Raw genomic sequence first — 22,717 nt, forward strand, 5'->3', positions numbered from 1 at the left:
GTCCATTTAAGAAGTTTCTCTTGATCCTCAATCGATCCTCAATTTATCTGCGCTCCATCTTCTAAATGCAAAGTAGACTGTGAACTAAAGAAAATTGCCTGGTTCTATATAGCATTGGATTTTTGTCTTAACAGGTGGGTGTATAGTTTAATATCAGCTCTGTTTTGATGGTAATGGTAAATGGGGCTTTACAAGGGCTTTGAAAACGGTCTTCCCATTAACATGCTGATGACATGCCTTAATATGACTGTTTCGACAAATAATTGGAAAGCTTTCAGACTGTGACACGGCATGCTCTTGCCGTTTCCTCTTTCATGCTTTTTGTATCTCACAGGTTTGAATCCCTTCACACCAACACCTTACCAAACATAACAGTTTTGTGTTGCAATGTTTTTCAATGAGCTGCTGTGCAAACTGCTGTGTGTGTTAATACTATTGGGCAAATTCCATAGGGACTCCTCACTGCGATTTAATCCTAGCATGAAAATAACATCCATACATTTTAAAACTTCAATGTCAGAAATATTCAATAGTAATGAACAATCAAAAATGTATCATCTTTAGTAATCTTTTTCTTTCGTATCCCCCCAGCCGAGTGTTTTTTGGCCACAGATTGCAGTTGTATCCAGTGAAAAAGACATCCAGTACTAAAGCAAATGACATTATACAGGAGCTAAGTAACTATTGTTTTCACACTGTATGAGAGCTGCCTGTTGTGTTTCATTGTTTCGCCTGGCAGGTGTTTCTACCACCACCCGTAGGCTGATAGTTATAATCATCTCTGCAAGTCCTATAATGTTAATACGAAAGAAAAATTCAGTGTAGGAAATTAAATAACAGTGGACCAAGAATGGAATCCCGAGGGACTCCGTATGCTGATTAAGTATGAACAGAGAAAGTGCTTCAAATGGTTTCCTGTAAAACAGCCAAGGAACATTTAATCTTTTAATACATTAGATGAGCATGTCATCAGTAAAAAAAAAAAAAAAAAAAAAAAAAAAAAAAAAAAGCGCATTTCTTTTTGATTACACTTCCTTCCTGAACCTCTTAATAGTTCTTCTTGGCTCACTCACAGTTTGAATGATGAATAATGTAAGCTGAGCGATTACAACTGAGTTTTAGTTCCGACGCACAAATTTCAACTCCCACGCAAAGCTGTGATTTTACATTTGTCTTTCATACTGTATTGCTACATTGAGCACCTACACTGGCGACACACCTATAAAGGATCAGGCAGGGAGGAATCTATCATGGCTCCATTAACACTTCCTCTTCATCCCCCTTTGCCGGCCATCCTCCACTCATTAATCAACACACCAGCCCCCGTGCTTTACTCCGCAATTGAGCTTATGTTTGCGTTTGCGTGTCTGTCAACGCGTTGCGTTCTTGTACGTTCGTCTGATGTGTATTTGCATTGTTGTCTGGTTTTAGGGTCACTTTCTATCCTGTGGTTATGTATGACATGACTTATACTGTAGGTGTTAAAGAAAGGTAAATACATCCATTTTCCTAACCGCTTATCCTCACTAGGGCGTGCTGAGCCTATCCCAGCTATCTTCGGGCGGGAGGCAGGATACATCCTGAACTGGTCGCCAGCCAATGGCAGGGCACATAGAAACAAACAACCATTCGCAGTCACATTCACACCTAAGGGCAATTTAGAGTCTTCAATTAATCTACCATGCATGTCTTTGGGTTGTGGGTGGAAACCGGAGTGCCCGGAGAAAACCCACGCAGGCACGGGGAGAACATGCAAACCCCCGGATTTGAACCCCGGTCCTCAGAACTGTGAGGCAGATGTGCTAACCAGTTGTCCACCATGCCGCAAATAAATACAATGGAACACAATATTTTCTAGGATGCTAGCCAACATCCAGTTTATTCAGATTTCGAAGGTCAACCATCACCCTCAGAAAATTTGTATTAATGGTATAGGACAGGGGTGTCAAACTAATTTTTGTCGCAGGCCACATTGTAGTTATGGTTTCCCTCAGAGGGCCGTTATGACTGCGAAACCATACAAATCTTTAATCACCTCATCATTGTATTTGTTATTTTTCCCCCCTGTTCGTCTGTAACAACCGAATCACCTCATCATATTATTACACCCGAAATTTATAAACTAGTTTTGGAATCAGAAATCAAGGGTAATGGGTTTTTCCACTATTGTTCATATTTGGTAACACAAAAATGCTTGCAATATCTCAATGTGATTTACAAAATATGACAATTTGAAATCTTGGTACAGATTTCAACAAGAATCATGGAACACACATGATTTGCCTTCGCGGGCCACATAAAATCATGTGGCGGGCCAGATCTGGCCCCCGGGCCTTGAGTTTGACACCTGTGGTATAGGACATTTTAAGGCTTATGTCATAAATGATGACACATGATGCTGATGTAATCAACGGTGACTCTACGATCTTCTCTGATCAGCGCCTCGACCATAGCACTAGTCTCAAGATTAACCGTTGAAGATGGTCTGCCGCTCGTTTGCTTGTCACAAATGGAACTCAAAACAGGCTCTTGTTTTTCACCTTGGATCCTGGACACCCACTTTTTGACGATGCTTTAGCCTATGCAGCTTCCCCATACACATTTTGCAATCTTTTGAAAATGTTGAGGGCTAGTTCCCCTTCCAAAGTAAGAAATTCAATCACAGCTCTCTGCTTCTGACAGGCATCCAACAATGACCTAATTTCCAAAATGGCTGACAGGAAGAGGACAGGCCTAAAGAAAACCTTTTTTTTTTTTTTTTTTTTTAATAAATAAACCAACAATTATTTAAGACAAAACATAGGTCAAATTAGATTGGGCTCATTTATTTTCGACTGTCCCTTGTATAACCTTAGAGGGATTTGATATTAGAGGTTCTGCTCTAAAAAGACATTTCAGGCAGGGATTTGTAAAACAGCTCAAACTGTTTTCAAATTCAGATTAGTCACGGTCATCCTTTGAGTCAGAATTCTAATAAATTACAAACAGACTACTGTATTACATTTGTATGCAGTGTATCAAAAGAACAAAAATACCCCTTCCTTTTATTTTTAAATCACCTTTGGACTGTATATTGAGATCCTCTCCCGCTGTTACCTTTCATCAACCTGCTTGCCAAGCATATTCATGCATAGCCAAATATAGCCTCAGTATGCCGCCGTCTCCCTGGCTTTAATCCACTCAACATGGTAAACATTGTCATGGTCCTGCATAGAAATACTGTAAATATAAAACCTAAGCTGTTCTACATGGAGGTAAATATTCTTGCTGTAAATTTACCCACACTGTTTAGTTTTATGTGGTACTAATTGTTCGGCTGTGTATTATTAATGTGTTGGAAAAACCTTGACCTTGCGTTAGTGTCTGCGTGGGAAGGAGGCAACTAGTGAATGTCACCTGTCCATGTGGAAGCTTTGTTTGTTTCTTTTTGTTGGGAGATTAGTTTGCACCAGCCTCCCTTCCTCCTTCTTTCATTCTCATGGGAGTTCTTTTAATAGTAAGGAGGCGACAGTTTATCTCTCTGCTCGGAATTTGGTAGCCGCCCAGCTCGGCACATTGTCTCGAAACTTTGCAGCTGACTAACCGGGTGTTGCATGCAAAACTGCCTGCTCGTTCTGTTCATATCGCATCATTCTAATGAGCAGAAATGACCTCAAGTGTTGCAACAGCCAAGCCAATGGCTTTTTCATATTTTTGCATGGAGGATTGTTCGGGGAGGGAATTTTGAGCAAGGTCTTGCCAGGGGAAATGGAGCACACAATAGTGTTGGCAGTGGCGCTGTGAGCGGATCATTGAAAGGTCATGAAGGAGGGAAAAAAATTGCTCATGAGAGTCATAAACAATTGGAAACGGAAGGTCATTGGAAAAAGTTTGTCGGCAATTTGAAAAGGTCATATTATGCTTATTTACAAGTTAACAGTTTGCAATAATTTGAACAAAGTCAATTTAAAAAAATATAAGATTTAATATGTGATCAACTTTTAGATTTAATTGGAGGTTTCAGCAAAATATGGCGTTTAGGAGGAAGTAATTACAATCACATTACTGTGGACCTCAAAAGACCTCAAATGTGGTTGGACAATTGACTCACAATAGGTTAATTGGCCATGTATTCTCCATTCTCTCGTTACTTGTTATCAGGTATTGAGTTGGCATTTGAGACCATGTCTCCGGTTTGAGAGCGCAGAGCGCTACCAGTGAGCTAAAATTCTGGGCCGTCCGACACAGCTCGGCACCAATGTATGTTGATGTACCTTGCATCACCGCATGAGTCAATCTTGCACAACACAACATAATTAACAATGTCAATTTTTTTTGTCATTAACCGAGTTTACTCCGATGACTTGCACTGAAGTGAATCAGCCAGGGAGGCGTAGTCCGTGTCGTATTTTCCATGCGCAGTCCTAAAATGCCGCTCCACGTTTCCGTTCTTCGGTAATGCGATGGCAGACTGGCAGATGAGGCATACGCATTTCGAAAATGTCATCGTGAAAGAATACTCCTCGTCCCATTCCGTATGAAAGTGGTAAGTTTTTGTCTTCTTACTGGGTCCAGCTCCCCCACTCATTTTTATAACCTAAGTTTAAAAGAAAACACCGAGAGATAAAAATTGGAGGTAATGCACTGACTACCTTGTTAGTTTTGACACACTAGGTGCCCTTGTTTGCGCATCTGCAGTTACCTTTTAGCAGCGTTGTTTGCGCATGTGCGTGACCTAAGTGTCAGAAAAAGTCAGATATCATCGATTATATATGTATATCAATCAAGCAAAGGGATGGATGATAGGCTGATGTCTGTCATTTTTATGTCACGCGATGTCATGCGATCTACCAATACTACCGACCACGATCGACGCATTGAGCATCCCTGCTCTATGGCAAACTTTTACAAAAATACAGTGGTATCTTTTACTTGCGAGTGCTCCAATTTACAGTTTTTCGTCATTTTTTTTTGCTTTGTATTGTGAGCCAGAACTTAATTTTCAACCAAGCTACCAATATGCGACCGCTCAGGTGAAGTGACAAAAATGTTGCCAATGCACTTTCAGCTGTTTATTGAATGAGATAAACAGTTAAACACATTGATACAAAAGGAAAACACTTGCAAGGAGCAGACAATAACACTGAATTCCTCAGGAGAACTAAAGCCAAGTTTTTGTTGTTGTTGTTGTTGTTTTTTTTGGCATGAATACATGTGCAATCACTAGTCTACATATGCTATCCTGATTAATATTGCCTTTATGGAATAAGAAGTACAGTAGATTAATTCATCAATTTTCATCCATCTCAGGTTCCATGTCAGGCAATATGATGCCTATCTCAGAGAGTAGCCTTCACGGCTTTTAAAAATGAAAAGTGAAACAGATTGCTTTGCAAAATGCTCCAATCTGTACTGCTTTGTAAAAAGGAGCTCATTTGGACTTTAATAAGAAATGGACAAATTGATTTGCTTTGCATTGCTCATCACCAATGATGGGAACTACAAACCAACTTCTCCCCTTGCAGTGAATACATCAGTGCATCAAAAATCCAGAACCCATTAATAATAACCATAGCAAAATGTTGTAGTGGTCGCCTCGTCATCGGATTAGGATGTAGCACATTTAACAAAGGGGTGTTTCAAGTTCATTGCCCACTTGAACGCATGTCCCCTCTTATCTTCCCAGTGGTTCCCTCTCATTTCAGAGAAATATCTGTTGGCTGAAGTGATAATTTCATTCCTCATGCTTGGACACACAGTAACACTGAATCTCAGCCCACTTCCCGCAAAAGGCAGTGTGTTCTTTTTGAGGAAGAGAGACAAAAACAATATGGCAAATTCCATTGGACGTCATTCTGTGACACGAAAGCGCTCTGCCACAGTTTCTGCACACACGCACACGCACGCGCGCGCACACACACACACACACACACACACATACACACACACACACACACACACGCGTGTTTACTTGCCGGCGTCATCTTTGATTTGCACACTGATTCAAGTTAGTTCCAGTGAGGACAAATCTTGCTTGTGAGCGGATGACTGTCGCAGAGCCTGCTGCTTTCCCAGCTATGTGTATCAGAGGAGCAGCCCAAACATTAGTGAGAAAGAACCTCTTCAGAATTAATCTGCAAGGGGGGGTGGGGGGGGGGGGGGGGGGCGTGCATCAATGCATGAGGATTACTGCTTTTTAGGGCCTCTGATTCAATTCAAATAACAAAAACAACTACACAAAGCATCCTGGAAAACACTCCAGGTTTTATATAGTCCTGCTATATATTCAAATATTTTCTGGAGCGGCACACGGTGATTTCACAGACTTTATTTTTACGATATTGAAGTGGTCACCTAATGATAATTAAGTTTCACAATTGGTGGGGTTGCGTCATTTCATGGCTGCAAGCGAGCGATGCTTTCATCCTGTTCTCCTCTTCATCCTCTGGCTAGTCAGCCACTTGGAGGAAAGCAAGAGGGCTTTCGGGTCTCCAGTGCACGCTCACATTTTGAAATTTGACCTAATATTTAAGACAAATACCACCAAAAAGTCAAAGAGGACGAAAATGGCATTTTCTTTGGGTTTTGTGAACGTAGTAATACAGCCGAGACAGTAGGACTAAAACCACATCTAGCTGAGAGCGATAGGAAAGTTAAGATTCACTTTAAGTGTTCTTGATTTTTGAATGTTGGCTTTGGGGAATCATTAAATAACAGTGGACAAAGAATTCCATCTTTCGGGACCCCATACGCTTTTCTTGTTTTTATGTTTCCCCGTTATTAGCAGTTCATTTCCTTTTGCACTTACAGTACATGACGTCTATGCTTAATAAAAAAAACACTTCAAACATTATTTGCACCATATTTTAATGTTTAATGATGGCAGAAGTTTGAGCGTCCACTGCATTTGCTCACTTGTTGGTCCAGATAAAAGTTTTAGGAGCCTCACGCGATACAAGTACAAACATTCTGATTAATAATCCTTTCCCCCTCACTGCTTCCAAACCCTAAAAGGAGTTTGTGCTTTTGCGCATTTTGAGTACATTCTCATCTTTTATGCATTGAGTTCAGTTGAACATTCAGCCTGGCTAAATGTTTCACATCATTGGACAACTCATCCCAGTCCATTTGAAGAAAATACCACTGTACTAAATCTCTCTCTTCGTGCCGACACATCAAATCCTTCTTTGTCTGCATGTTATTGTCGGACTTGTGCATGGATTAAATGGGAATTGCTGTATGTTTGGGTGTTTTTGTGTGTGCAGAGGATTGCCTGGTAAAGCAGTAATACATAAAGAGGTTTGGATGAGGGATGGCTAAAGAGCAGGCAGTTGTCATGGCAATGACTTAAAAGGAAATTTCTCCTCTGTAATAATGTTTGATACGTGCATGCAAGCACACTGTAGCCTCTTGGAAGTGTAAGCAAAACATATACGTTACCTTTGTTGTAATCAATAATGAATATAATAGGTTGTACTAACTTGCGAAGTAGGGTAAATTATAGGCATGTGACACCCACGGTATATCCCTTTCTTCCCGCTTGTGTCAATCTTCAGTAATCTGCAGTTTTATCAGACAATATATAATGTTGTTCAAAAGCACATCTAAAATTGCCATCATCATGGAGCCCAGATAATTCAACTTTGGTCTTTGGTATACATGTATTTTAGTACCATTAATAATAATAAAAACATATCTTCACACCACAATGACAAAATGTAGCACTAAAATGGAATATAGTTTAGTACTACTGATTTAAGGTGTAGTCATAGTAGAGTGGAACCTCTCAATTTGAACACTCAAAAGGTGGATTCAGAATTCATTGAAACATTTTGGCTGCACAGTTTAGATTTTTTCTTTGGCTTTTTCCAACACTCCAAAAGAAGGACATGCCCCAATGGTGGGTGTTGAGAAAAGAAAAACGTAAAAGAAGGTTATGCGTCAGAAATACTGTGAATTAGGTGGACTCAAATTCAAAGCAGTAAAACTCCAGTGTCACAATATGCATCGACACTTTAAAAGTGGTTAACTTCTTTTTACAATTATGCGACAATAGGATTGTCAAAAGATTTATCTGTGACTCCACTTTGCTTTACACTTTTGACATTTGTTATTAAGGACTTTTTTTTTTTTTTTAAATTGTGTTCACAGTTTGAGTGGTTCACTTATGTTTATTCTCCTATTACAAATTGTAATGTGACTATGTTACTACAAATTTCCTCTACAGTTTAATGATGCGGACAGTTTAATCCTGGAATAGATGAAGTTTTTTTTTTCTGAGTGGAAATCCTCTAAATTGAACCAATTTGTAGTTTGTCCAACATCATTGAAAGAATTGTGATCAGCCTTAGGAGTTTCACTGTAAAACTAATATAAAATGTAATCCAAAACTGGGCATACACTGTGGAAATCGGCCTGTTTCTGTCCCGATTCTGAGCCGGCGGACTCATTTTTGACTCAGGGCCGATTTTTACGCTTTGTCGGTGCGTCGTTAGCCGTGCAGTGTACATGGGGAAGCAAGGTAACGATTGTCAGCTCTTGACTGGTTGGACAACCGTCAGATGAATGAATAACTGAATATCTTGGTCTTCCCAGATAGTTATGACAGTGAAATACAACTGGATTTGAAAGCACTGTACCATTTTGTGCCTGTGCAAAGTATGTGAAGAGCTGGCTAGAATCATGCTTTGAAGGGTGTTGTGTGCCTATATTCCCCTCTGTCTATTTCGTTTTCTTTTTTTTGACACTGATAAAAGCACACAGTTTAAATACTAACACTCCGTTGTTAGTATTTATTACATGCACGATCTTAAACCACTCTTATTCCATAGACACCGCAAATCTTCTTGATTAGTTTTGATAGTCAGGAAGCAACAGTTTGAAAGCGACATCGACAGCTTACCATAACTCAAGTAGTAACGACTCAAACAGTGTGTGCAGTCAAGTTGTGTCTCACGTTGGTCTGCCTAAAACAATTGTTAGCTTTGACTTTCTTTCGCAGGCGATTAAAAAGTACATTGCGAATTGTTAAATTTAAAACAATTCTAAAAATCTACAGTGTGTATCCGGCTTTACAGACTATATTCTTACTAGTCCAGCCACATGCACAGACCTTTTTGGGGTAGATGCTAAAGCCAAAAAGGGGCACCCATCGACAAAATTATTCATACAATTAAGAAAAAAACAGTAGCCTACGGATATATGTAATAATTTCTCTTAACGGCCAATAATACAATTATTAACAAGAGGTGAAGGGAAGCTACAGTGGAAATAAAGTCTGCACACCCCTGTTCAAATGGCAGGTTCTTGTGATATACAAAAACAAGACCAAGATAAGTCATTTTAAAACTCTTCCACTGTTAGTGGAAATATAATATAATATTTTTGAGAAGATAAGTAAAAATAAACAAGTGAGATAACATGGTTACAGAAGTGCACGTCCTCTTGTAAATCGGAATGTGGCTGTGCAATCACATTCAAACTCATGTTAAATGAGAGTTAATGACACAATCGGCGTCATCTAAAATGCATCTGATTAACCCCAAATAAATCTCAGATGTTCTAGTAGGTATTTGCTGACATTTGCGACGCAAGCCATGGTCCGCAGAGAGCTTCCACAGCATCAGAGGGGTCTCATTATTCAAAGGTACTCGTCAAAAGAAGGGTAGAAAAAAAAAATTCCATAGCATCAACATCATATATCATATGTACAATTCTACCAAGGACTCTAATAAATGCCTGTCAGATATTTAACCATTTTGGGTGGAATGGATGATACAGAGGTTAATTTTATTTTATTTATTTTTGTTAAATGTTGACAAAAATGAAGACAAAAATGGGCTTTCACAAAAAAGGCACTTTTTTCCATCCAGGGCAAAAGGACAGGTGCTGGAGCACCACTTTGGGTCTGTGTGTGCACGCTCAGGCTTACTACCAATAATAAAGACGTAGTGCAACGACACCAATTTCATCTGACATCGTTTTGTCATGATTTATTGTGACAAAATAAAATGAGTATTTCCAGATGTTGACTGTGCGCTAACCTTTTGAATTAGTTTGCTGCTGAGTGGGTTTCACGTGCAGTGATTATGAATTCAGGAACGTGATTGGATTGTTGGATTCCAAAACACGGGTGGCATGACAACAAAAGCAAGGTGGCAGTGAGTTGTCATTTGATGACATTATTTAATTTTTAAACTGTACTGAAAGAAATAGTCGATAAAGTGCTTAATCCAACATTGTCAGAAATGCCACGGCAATTAATTCTATTTAAAAGCATCGTTTATTAGGAATTCACATATGGAGATACGGTCAATTGGAATTCCGACACTAGAAAGCTGCACTCTGCACTTCTGCACCGTTTTCTTTTAATGAATAATTCTGGTTCATTTGAACATTTTCCAAGAATATGGTCATTGTGGCTCCCTGGGTCACATTAACTCAAGACAAGGATTTAGAGATTCAAGAGTCCCAATTATCTTTTAAGCAATCTTTATTTCCCCTTGGTCCTCATATTTCTTTCATGCCCCCTTTTTAGGTAGATTTTTTTCTGAATTGATGACCTGTCTCATGGTTATTTTTTTTTTTTAAAAACCGTCTGCCCTTGCAGTCCTTGTAATACTGGAGCCTTTTCTCTCACTATTTCATTGCCATATTGTGACGGGATCCTCCGTTTGCCTTTGAATTGTGCCCCATAGTCATACCAAGGCCTTAAAAAATGAAATAAGGCTTTTGAAATGATATTTTGGCAGTGATTTGACCCATGCATGTTAGATGAGAATGCGTAATCATGCATATAAACTCGAGAGAGAGAGAGAGAGAGAGAGAGAGAGAGAGAGAGAGAGAGAGAGAGAGAGAGAGAGAGAGAGAGAGAGAGAAAGTGGCAATGATAGAACAGACACCGAGGATTCAAGCCTAGGAAGAAAGTGAGCAGTGGGAGTATGTGTTCATGTGTGTCTTGAGGAAGGAATAGGGGGCAGTGATTACTTGCTGCTGTGGTAGCACTGCATTACGCACACGAGGATTTGGAATGGCCCAGATAAACTAATCTATGATGAAGTGGGGCACGGATGGCTCACCATCTAGCCAACAGCTGTAGTCGGGGGTGAATTACAAAATTATGGGATGTCCAAACATTTGACATGCAGCGTAAAATATATTTCAGTACACTGGGGGGGGGGGGGGTGTATGTGTTGACATTTTTTGTGACTACATATGATGGAAACTGGATGTACTGGTATTTGACATAATTTCCATGTTGGACTATGTGGAAGTAGATTGAGGGGACGTTCAATTAATCAATTCTTAAAAAAAAAAAAAAATTAAAGAAATATATATATCAAAGTGGCAGAAATCTCCTGCCACAAATATCACTGAGGTTGCCACTGGTCTGTACTTGTCGTAACTCAATCACGACGACAGTGAAGAACTGTAATTTATCAAATGTCAGCGAGGTGACGCACTACACTACCATTGGAAGAAAATCATTGAAATTACTGAAACATTACAACAAATGACAAGAAACAATATCGCCAAAGTCAACATGCTAATGAGTGGGTTCCCATCAAGCCTAAGAGTTATATTCTCTGATTTAAGTGCTCTTGTGCAAGGTATTTTCAGTGAGTGCAGCAGCAATCATCTTTAAATTATACTTTGCAGGGCACAGGAATAACCAGGAGGGTAAAAAAAAAAAAACCTTCCCACATTTGTCAGATTTCCTTTGAAAGATCCAAAGAGGAGGCGGCGTTTTTGTGCCTCCAAGGTAATGCGTTTGCATTTCAATATTCACTCGTACATTGGAGAGTCCAATGGACTGCTATTTTTATTCTCCTGTGTGATTAGTCATTCACTTGAAGATGGCTGTCATTGGAAATCATTCTCATCGCTTTAGACAGCTCCTCAGTTCATCCAAATGATGAGTGATTTGTCTGTTTGGGTTGAATACGGAGCATAAATTATTGAGAGGGAAGACCGTTTCTCAATAATTGCACAAGTCTGTGAACTGAATGAGACTTTGTGTTTTTGAGACCACTTTAAAAAAATGATTAAAGCCTCCAAATGGCTTTGAAATTAGACAAGCTACACCCTATTCCATGTGGTAGATTCTGATAATACAACACTGTATAGGGGGCCCAAAATGAGCTTTCTATGATTTATTGCTGCAATTAAAATCAGCAATACTGTACTGAAAGCAACATTGTTCCAAATGCAAACACTATCTTTTGTTTCAGGAAAGCAAAATCATTGAGAATAATTTTAGGGCTGTCACTATCAAATATTTTTAAACCTATTATTCCATCGATTAATCAAACCATCGAATACAAATTCCTATCGCATTAGTTTATTGCAGAATCATTTTTTCCTGTTACTGTTTATTAACTGATTATAAGCAGCCTCACAAGTGTATATCAAACTAGTAGCCCTTCGCATTAAGTAGCTGTCAGTTTCAAAAAGGATGTTGGGTAGATCATTCCATTTCGTGTGATATTGCTTACTTGTCGTTTATTTGGTTTTGTTAACACAAACAATATCAAATAGACAACATCCATCCATCCATTTTCTGTACACCCTGAACTGGTCGCCAGCCAATCGCAGGGCATATATAAACAAACAACTGTTCGCACTCAAATACACACCTAGTGAGGAAAAGCGGTACAGAAAATGGATGGATGTTGTGTATTTGATATTGTTTCATGTTTTAACAAAACCAAATAAATGACTAAGCAATAACACGAAAGGAAATGATGTACTCAACAACCTTTTTGAAACTCAGAGCTACTCAATGCGAAAGGCTACGAGTTTGATACACACTTCTGAGGCTGCTTCAAGGTTTAACTACATGTCAATCGCAAGCTATTTGTACTACGGCTGCAAATAAAAATTATTGTCGTAATAGAGTAAATGGAATATTGTTTTTCCATGAATTAATTATGATTCATTTCCTGGTTTGGGCCACAACATGTCAGAAGATAGGGAAAAATGTTGATCATTGTTTTCCAAAAGAAAAGCACCCAGCCATCCATTTTCTGTACCGCTTAGCCTATCCCAGCTGACCCTGGCCGAGAGGGGGGGGTACACCCTGAACCGGTCGCCAGCCAATCGCAGGGCACATAGAAACAAACAATCATTCACACTCACACCTATGGACAATTTAGAGTTTTCAATTAACCTACCATGCATGTTTTTGGGATGTGGGAGGAAACCGGAGTGCCCGGGAAAAACCCACGCAGACACGGGGAGAACATGCAAACTCCACATAGGTGAGGCCGGATTTGAACCAGGGTCCTCAGAACTGTGAGGCAGATGTGCTAACCAGTGGTACACCGTGCCGCCAAAGTAAAAGCAGATGTTTGCAGATCTTACTTTGTTAAACACTAAAGAAAATCAGTCTGCTTTCACGAAGGACTACAGAAATCAGAGGATCTGGACAACTAAGTTAAACAATGGCTCTAAACAATTAATCAATTATCAATATAGTTGTTGATGAATTTCATGATCGATTAGTTGTCAATTAATCAATAATTGTGACACCTCAGTTCATCATGTCTTGAAGCAATTGAGGCAAAATGGAGCACACGACTTGGCCGCAAGCAGCAGAGGCCCTGTTGATCTCGTCACAACTATTTTGCTGTCGAAGGGAGTTAACTATGGGAAGTTGAGCTGCCGGTATATCCATGCAGACAACCACTATGGATGCAATTATTCTGCTCAATACAACACTGGCATCAAAACAGGAGTAATTGATTGTTCATTTCCCAAGGCATTTTAATAAAATGTCTTTAAACAACCTTCTGCCTCTTTCGATTTTCAGACTTAATTGACTTATAAGTCTGAGTTGTATCCTGGCTCAATCCTTGTTTCACTCAGGTGAAACTATGCGGTAACCATCAATAAAGTCCTAAGTGCAGTCTCACCTCTGTTGTAAGGTTGTGTGTTGTTATCTACACGTTGTACAACTGGTTAGCGCATCTGCCTCACAGTTCTGGTGACCGGGGTTCAAATCCCGGCCCTGCCTGCGTGGAGTTTGCATGTTCACCCCGTCCCTGCGAGGGTTTTCTCCGGGCACTCCGGTTTCCTCCCACATTCCAAAAACATGCGTGGTAGGTTGATTGAAGACTTTAAATTGCCCGTAGGTGTGAATGCGAGTGCGAATGGTTGTTTGTTTCTCTGTGACCTGCGATTGGGCTCAGAAAATGGATGGATGGATCTACACATTGTTTCTACCTCCATTTTTATGATAATAACCAATCATCAAAATGTACTTGCTCTCATCTCTGGCAATTTTCATCCTGAGATGGATGTTTGGGAACTGGTATGCACTCCCAGTTCCAATCATGCCCTTTTTGTGAGACGCTCATTTTGTTCGTCAGGTCGACCTGGTTTTCATGAACACGCCCTACTTTGCCAAGTGCCTCCTGAAGTGTTTTACTTGCTTCAGACAGACCTCCCCTAAAAGTGAAAAGATTGCCCTTGAAATGTTCTCTGCAGCTGGCTACTTTCACTGATGTCCCATTTTACACACTGGCAAGCTCAGCGTGCTGATGCTGTTGTTTTTCCAAGAGTGAAAAATCATCCACAGATGCACCTTAGAGCTGCAAAATGACTCCCTGATTGTATATACAATGCAAGCTTTTAATCCTAATGTTTCCAGTCCTTTATAATGTCAACTTTATTTGTTAAAATCAAATGTATTTCTATTACACATGCTTATTTTTAGTAAAAATCACGGGCACTCATAAGCAGTCATAATTTTTCTCCCTTATATGAACGAGAATTAAAAAGTACAGTTATTGTTGAATTAATGTAACTATATATGCAAATACAGTACTATGTTTTTCCTGCTCAGGCAAATGTGCTAAGGTATAGTTTATGTATTTTGTTCCCCCCCCCCCCCCCCCCCCCATTTCTTCCCATAACAGATATTCTGTTGTGTTTTCAGTCTGGCTTCCTATTTGTGAGCTGCACACATACATACATCATGGAAACTCATTATACTCGAGGGTTGAAAAAAATATGTCTTTCATAAATCATTCTTAGTTTGTGTTATTAAGTGTTCAATTTTAATGACCCAATTTGTATTCCACTGTTGTGTTGGTACATCCCATTGCTCAGAATGTAAATCTGCTCATTATTTTTGATTGTTTTGACCCGCTGATTATGCCCCCATGATTTTTGCTGTTCATTGAAATTATCATCTCATCTATTGGGTCACGTTGCTAATGTAGCCTGCCAGAGACTTAAATATATTGGCTACGTTTCACCAATCATTTTCTGTTGACTGGGCGGGGGGGGGGGGCTTGTGTGAGAATTTGAATGACAAGCCTCCACCAACCCGTGAATCAGATTTGAACCAGTTTAGTTTGCCAATGTATTGCAGCTTTCGTGCCATTTCGTATGTTCTTAGTGTCAAGGTTTAGACGTGGAGGTGAGAAAGACATAATCACAGCCATAGGTGACTGGCAAACTAAATGGCAAGAAAATTTGTTTTAGGAGGTAAAACAACATTTCTGAAGGTAAAACTCAGTGGAGTTTTACCAACACAACATTATGCTATCTTGTGGCTAGAAACAGACAAAGAATGATCACAAATGTACACTTGCTCGTTGAGACAGCTGGGGGAGACAAAAGAGAATAGGAAGAGGCATTAAAAAAGGTGAAACAACAAGTAACGAGATAAATAAATTCAACCCATCTGTTCTGTAATTGGGTTCTTTTTACCCATACCTTACTCTTCAATGTTTCATGGCTGTGTACCTTTGGAGTAATTGATTATTCGAGCCTCCCATCACATTAGAAGGAGCGAGATTGTTTCGGTGGCCAAATAGTGTAAGTTACTGTTTCTTATATATGTATCTATTTGTTGTGTGGCTCTTTGCAATGATGTGGGCTTTTTCTTTTTCTTTCTTTAGCTTTCAATGCTGGTTGAGTTGGCCTCTGATCGATTGTATTCATACAAACTACATAAAACCTTGATGTAGGCTCAGATATCGTTACAAGATGATATGGACAATGTTCAACTTTCTTCGTAGCGGCACTACTTTGTAGAAAGTTGCTGTTTCTCAAGTTTTTCCTGCGTAGGGAGCTAAGCCATGTCTCCTTTGGCTGATCAAGCACATGGTTATACAAGAGGGGTGGAGGTGGAGATGCAGCGCAAAGCTCAAATTATAGACCAGGCACGTTTTATTTTGAGCATCGCTGTTCTCTTTATCATTATTTTGTTTTTATTGTTTTGTGCGTTTCTGTGTATGCGCCTGTGAATGAACACACCGTGTGCTCTACAATGTTCTGGCATTAAATGAGTCACATCAAAACAGCAGAGCCTCACTCACATCTCTGTAATTACAATCAGTGTAAGAGTGTCTGAATAAGACTCACCAGCAGCCTGAGAATAGGTCTGGCTTGACAAAGCACTGACAACTGTAGAACAGACGAAATTAAACCCTCCCCATTCATACCCCCCTCTTCCTATTATGCACAAGCTATCTTATTGAGCTTCCTTTTGTGCAGGTATAATTACTAAATCTCAGCACTCCTAGGGTGAATTACTTTGTGCGGCAGGCAGTGTCCTCTGACTCGAGCTCCCACGTGGCAATATAGGATTGCATTTACTGCTTAAAAAGCACAGATGTGTTATTGTTCATTGTCAGTATGGATCGTCTTCTTGGGTTCGTGTAAAAGCGCGAACGTTGTTGAAGTTCAGCCAGAATGAAGATTTTAAAGCGTTTTTGTTTCCTCGTGTCTTTCAAGCATTTTATAGGCAAGGCAGGGACTGATCCACAGTGCATTACATATTGTTGCATGCAGTGTTTGTCTGTTGTTTGCTGTTGATAATGGGCCTGGGCAACACTTAACTCGAATGGAGGCCCATCAAGGCAGACCAATAAGGACCCAGGGATCCACTCCAGCCAATTAATATTAAAGTGCCAAGTTGAACTCAGCAGGCCTTTTATGAAGTACTGCAGCAGAGTAAACAAATTAATTGCGCGTCCATGGTTCCCCAACACAACCGCATGGCCCCAGGCAATCATACATCTGGCAGAGTGATAGCAGCTGTCTCCACCAGGAAATAGAAGGATCATGTTCTTAACCATAGAAAACTACCATGGACTAAATCTCCCATCGCTCTATGTACTGCATTGTTGGATCTCGATCAGCTTTTTGCACGTTGACCATATAGGGAATGCTGTAGAACTTAGTCTCTTCGTAGGATGGGTATTGGACTTCATTTCGCTCATCTAAACCAGGCGAACAATTAATCAATCAATTGGTATCTTTAAAATTTTGTGTTTTAATGGGATAGGAGAATCCACCTCTTTTTTATTTTTTTTGTTTTTATTCCAACATCGTATGGAACACAGTAATTGCTACCCCGTGGAATTGTGCCTTAGGATGTACAGTAGCTCAGCCTCCCATAATAGCTGATGTCGTGTCGTTCTTTAGACCGTGAACTAGTTGAGACTGAAATTAAATAAGCCGCTCTGCTGCTTAAAGCCAAGTTGTGGATGCCAATTTGCCTCAGTTGCTTCAAGATGCAAATAATTAATCAATTCTACACAATTGGCAAAATGTCAATCAAATAATTGACCTCTGTTAAGCCTCTTTCCTTTACACCGTTAGATCACGCGGGCATAATTTATGTGATTGAAAAAGTTGAGTAAATAATCATTAGGAATTTTGTTGATTTGGTGCATCCTGTTGATCGTACTTTATCTTGAAGCAATTGAGTTGAGCACAAAATTGTGTACTGAGATGTCCATTTTGTTTTGCCTTTCACAATTTGCATTGGTTACAAACCTAATCTTGAAATAAAGATATGGAAAAATGCTAAAATTATCAATAAAATTATGCTTAAAATACTTGAAAATAGTCACAAGAAAAGTAGAAAATGCATTCCATTGTCCATCCCTTGACAATAAAAAATCATTTCAAATTAATTCGAAAAACGTTTTAAGATACATGTACGTCAAAAAGCTGTAATTTGTTCTTGATTCTCACTGTTCACACTCTTTTGTACAGATTTGGTTTTACACAAAGGAAAGATAAGAGATTTAAACAGATTTAGGGCACTGACAAATTTGGCTATTGCCGGCAAATTGATATTTGATGCAAGATTCAAATGGAAGATGAATTGAATCATATTTGTGCTTGTGGTTATCTGTATATTTGACCTTGAAGCCAAAGAAACCCTGCATTCAGTGTTTGTCTCATCTTCAGCTAGTAGATAAGGCAGAATGTGATCAATATGATGTGCAGTAATCTGCTGGTCTAGTGTGACAGTGTGCACGTGTGTGTGTGTGTGTGTGTGTGTGTGTGCGCGCGCACGTGCGTATGCGCAAGGTGCTTTGCCATGCTGTGAGATGCCAATAGTTAGACCACTGTGCTATGAAATAAAGGATACCTTGCCTATCTCTCTGGTTAAGTAAAGATCTTGATGCATCAAAACACATATGATCCAATAATGACGATTCATTAATTAAGTATGCAACTAAAATAAATAAACAACCAAATGATTTTGAAATAATACCCCAAAACCAAAATACTTTTGTAAATAAAACTATTTATGTTGTGGTCGTATTGAATTTTACATGACATTCATGAAAATACATTCTTAAAAGAAAAAAAAAACATTAAAAACTCATTCAGTTTCAGGACAAGAGATGAATGTAAAAATGAAAGCAATTGGTTAAAATTGGCTGTAAACAAACGTTTTACATGCGCATTGCCTACAATTCCACATGACTTCAAAGGGTTCCGTTGGTTGTATTGTGACACTTGGGCCAAACGTCCTTTCCACAGTGCACAGACAAAAGCTTTGCACACGATTTTATCCCAATCCAATATTTATAGAAGTATCTATATGAATAAGGCATATAGCCTTTTGGCTGTATTTCAATTGGTTAACTATGACTTTTCTCTGTTGGCAGATCTTCCGAAGATGTTGGCTTGTATTCAAAAAGGCATCCAGTAAAGGGCCACGGCGCTTGGAGAAGTATCCTGACGAGAAGGCCGCCTACTTCAGGAGTTTTCACAAGGTGAACCCACACAACTGAGCCCATCCATCTATCCATTTTCCGACCCGCTTATCCTCACTAGGACCGCGGGCGTGATGGAGCCTATCTCGACTTTCTTCGGGAGAGAGGCGGGGTACACCCTGAACTGGTCGCCAGCCAATTGCAGGGCACACAGAAACAAAAAAAACATTCACACCGATGGGCACCTATTGGGTAGCACTGTAGCCCCATGCAACACGCATATCTAATGTTTCATTGTTGTAGATATGTAATGATTTACTTTTCTCATCCTGTTTACAATTAGTGCTTTGTCTTTTGTCTTCATTTCTCTCTCTCCCCTCTAAAAACGTTGTTCTGTTCGACTGATCGACTCTGATTCTCAATAAACATCAATTATAATATTAAGAAACCACAGCGACAGATTAAAAACTCCACTGTGACACAGTAAAACTGTTCCGGCATAAAAGGGATACAGATCCTCCATTCTGCTTGACCAAACAGTCGAACAGGACAAAAAAATTAAAAATAATAATAATAATAATACATCAATAAAAACTTTGATCCTAGGATCATTGGGAAACACAAACCCCTACACCATGGCAAGGTGATGGCTCATACAATTATAAAATAATCCAAGATGTCTGCAGATCCTTTAAAGGTATTTTTCTTTGTTTTTCTCAGTGATGGCTTTTATGTTCCTTTAGGATGACACGTAATTTTTAAATCCACTTCTCAAAAAAGCCAGACACTGTAAACGTCTTTCTTTTAAAATCCTGATCAGACCAAGAGAGGAGATGAAGCACCTGAAAGCCTTGGGTATTTTCACAGCAGTTCTTAAAAATTATAAAAGCTATTGTGACATATTCTTGAGCCCTTAGTGTCCACTTCTAATGGTTATACGTATTCAGTGACTGAGAGGCTCAAAATGTGACTGAAGTGGCCTTAAACAGGTCTTAAATGGTCTTAAATTTGACTGCAATCAGTAAGACATTTTGATTGCCCTCAGTAAGCACGCTAGGCAACAGATGACGTGCCGATCAGCCTTTGCCCCCACGCTTTCTGAACGAAGCCTCTCCCTGTCCACGGCGTCATATTGTTACATGGGCCGTCCTCTGTGGGTATACACACCCCACCGCTGCCCTACGGGGTTTCTCATACAGCCAGTGCCGAAGTGACCGATGGGCGCGCACATGCACCAGTGCACTTGGTAATACATCGCCACAAAGATCGAGAAAGATCCCGTCTGAGGGCTTCGTTTGACGCTGCTGTGATTTGGGAGGAAATAGGCTGCACTGGTGGCTGATTTACACACTCGACACAAAGAGGATTGGCTTTCTTTACCGCTTTTTCTCCCCATCTCCATACTCTCTCTCCTTCTCTTTGCCATACTCCATTCTCTCTCTCTCTCTCTCTCTTTGCCTGAGTCGGTACACACAATAACAGAAATTCAGAATATTTATAGCCCTATGAAAGGATGTTATGGGTCTTTGTTTTTGTGCATCTCTAGTCTTCCTGACGGAATAAAAATGAAAAACAATTCTGGGATGGAATGTAAGTGTTTCAGGCAAAGCATTTTGGTGCTAATGTGAGATTAAAGTCAACACCTTTCAATGCAAAAAAAAAAAAAAAAGGAGTCAGCTGGGATGTGCAATGGAAGTCATCTCAACTGATTCCTTTTTTTTTTGCCTGAGGCTGGGAATGCAACCAAATATTTTCCTTTCATATACTGCTGCAAACACACACACACACGCGCACGAGTGGATAGATGCTGGAATTCACAGCTCAGAAATTCCCTCTGTGGATGCGGACACATACATATTGTATCTACACGTAAATAAAACATTTTGATACAATCTTGGAGAGCGATAATAACACCTGACTCACATCTTTTCACATTTTTATTCCCTCCTAATCTGTCTGTGACTTCAATTACAAGCGTAGCACATCTTATCATCATTTTTTTTAATTTCAGAAAAAGGAATGTGTAGTCTGCATATATTGTCTACGGCGCGAGCTTTTAATCTTTAAGCTTTACATTGCAGCCCAGCTAATTCATCCCCAGCCTTCTTGGCAAAGAGCCTGCAGTTAGCACACGATGGACTACAGTAATGTAATAGGCCTTATCGTCAAGGCTGAGTCATGTAGAACAGAATGGCCTGTAAATACAGGTGATATTCAATTAAATGGAATCTTTTTCATGTGTTTTTTTTCCATTCTGTATCAAGCTCTGGCTTAAGGGATTTCGATGCATTTGAGTTCACTCTTCTTTATCATTCGAAATGATATAGTGAGGATGCAGGTCATCATATGGGGCCTTTAAAAGTGTATGTCAGTGTAGACCTTGGATTCTCAAGGGACCTTGTTTATGTGCAAAAGCCCCTAAACTACAATTGCACTTTCAGCAGAGCGGCACGAGAGGGTCAATTAAGCCCCATTGCCGCCGTTGACTGCGTTCAACCGAGTTAATGTGCCGCTGCCAATTCTGTCGTCCTCAGATCACTGAGCTCCATAATATCAAGAACATTAGCAGGATGCCAAGAGAGACCAAGAAGCACGCTGTGGCCATTATCTTCTGTGACGACACATCCAAGACATTTGCCTGCGAATCAGGTGAGGGCGCTTTTTGTCGCAAGAATTTCTGTGGTCGATATCATGTTTTGGACAATTGTGATTTTTGTGTGTTTGTTCTGAGTTATAAAAAGTGTATATAGTGTATATGTCCTACAGATGAAAGAACTGTAATATGACCACCAGCCCATTTCTGTATTGTTAAAGACCCTGTAAAGTGAATTCAGAGATTTGTTTCTAAATACATTATTCATGTTTGAAGGTAATTGCTGAAAAAGTGAAAAGATTGAGAAGTACAGTATGCAGTACTGAATTGTGGTGATATAGGGCTCTATTTTCATGACTGGCGTAAATCTAAGAGGAGGCAGCCTAGATTTGGTCATTTCGTGGACCGGCGTACATCAGCGCATCGAAAAGTGGGACGTCTGCGCTGGTGTGAGCAGGTTCACAGGACTTTCTGAGACCAAAATCTTGCTCCACCAAGCGCATCTCCAAGGGCACACAGGGCTCACTGAGGGCTCGCTGTGCCGGTATGCCCATCTTGACGCAGACCGGGAAGCCAAATTGGCAAACATACCAGTGAGCTTTGCGGTTGTATGAAAATCAAGATACGCCACTATTTGCGGCCGCCGCACTTTGCGCAGTCTACGAAAATAGAGCCTAGAAATGTTACACTGTTTTACACCATTTAAGTTTTACAGATTTTTTTGCGGGGTGGCTAAAACAGCGCCCAGAATAAGAATCAGCGATTATCCGGTGGAATTGCGAGTTACTATTTTATTATTACTAACCCCATTTTGACCACTACTGCGAGCAGTTAGCTAGCTACGCAAACATAAAAATTCATATTCCTTCAATGCCACAATTTAGAGAACAGGTCAGTGTTGCTGTTTAAATTCCTTAGCGTGGAGGTGATGCCGAGAGGAGCCCCAGAAGCCTCGCGAGTAGCAGGTGGCTAGTGCCTCTCGTCGCTGCGTGGAAAGCCCCGCAATGACCCAGGACGATATTTCTGGCACTGGAGGCTTTAAGCACATATATTTTCACAGCTCAAACATGTATGGATGTGTAGTCATGAGAAAGATGGGTTGTGGTTGTATGCATCCAGCTGACAGTCCCATAGCATTGAGAGCGAAGACAACAGCCTGATTTTTCATGATCTT

At 40.0% G+C, this 22,717-nt stretch overlaps 1 protein-coding gene across 2 annotated transcripts in view; it reads left to right on the top strand.

Moving 5' to 3' along the window:
* The window catches only part of dok6 (docking protein 6), a 49,872-nt gene that overhangs the window by 11,395 nt on the left and 15,760 nt on the right, over positions 1-22,717 (top strand). For both annotated transcript variants that reach the window (XM_061667093.1, XM_061667095.1), the window contains exons 2-3: positions 18,903-19,010; positions 21,485-21,599. In XM_061667093.1, the coding sequence (XP_061523077.1) occupies positions 18,903-19,010; positions 21,485-21,599 (223 nt within the window). The remainder of the gene's footprint in view (positions 1-18,902; positions 19,011-21,484; positions 21,600-22,717) is intronic.

This window comes from Phycodurus eques, chromosome 21 (genome assembly GCF_024500275.1).
Source record: "Phycodurus eques isolate BA_2022a chromosome 21, UOR_Pequ_1.1, whole genome shotgun sequence".
Lineage (NCBI taxonomy): Eukaryota > Metazoa > Chordata > Actinopteri > Syngnathiformes > Syngnathidae > Phycodurus > Phycodurus eques.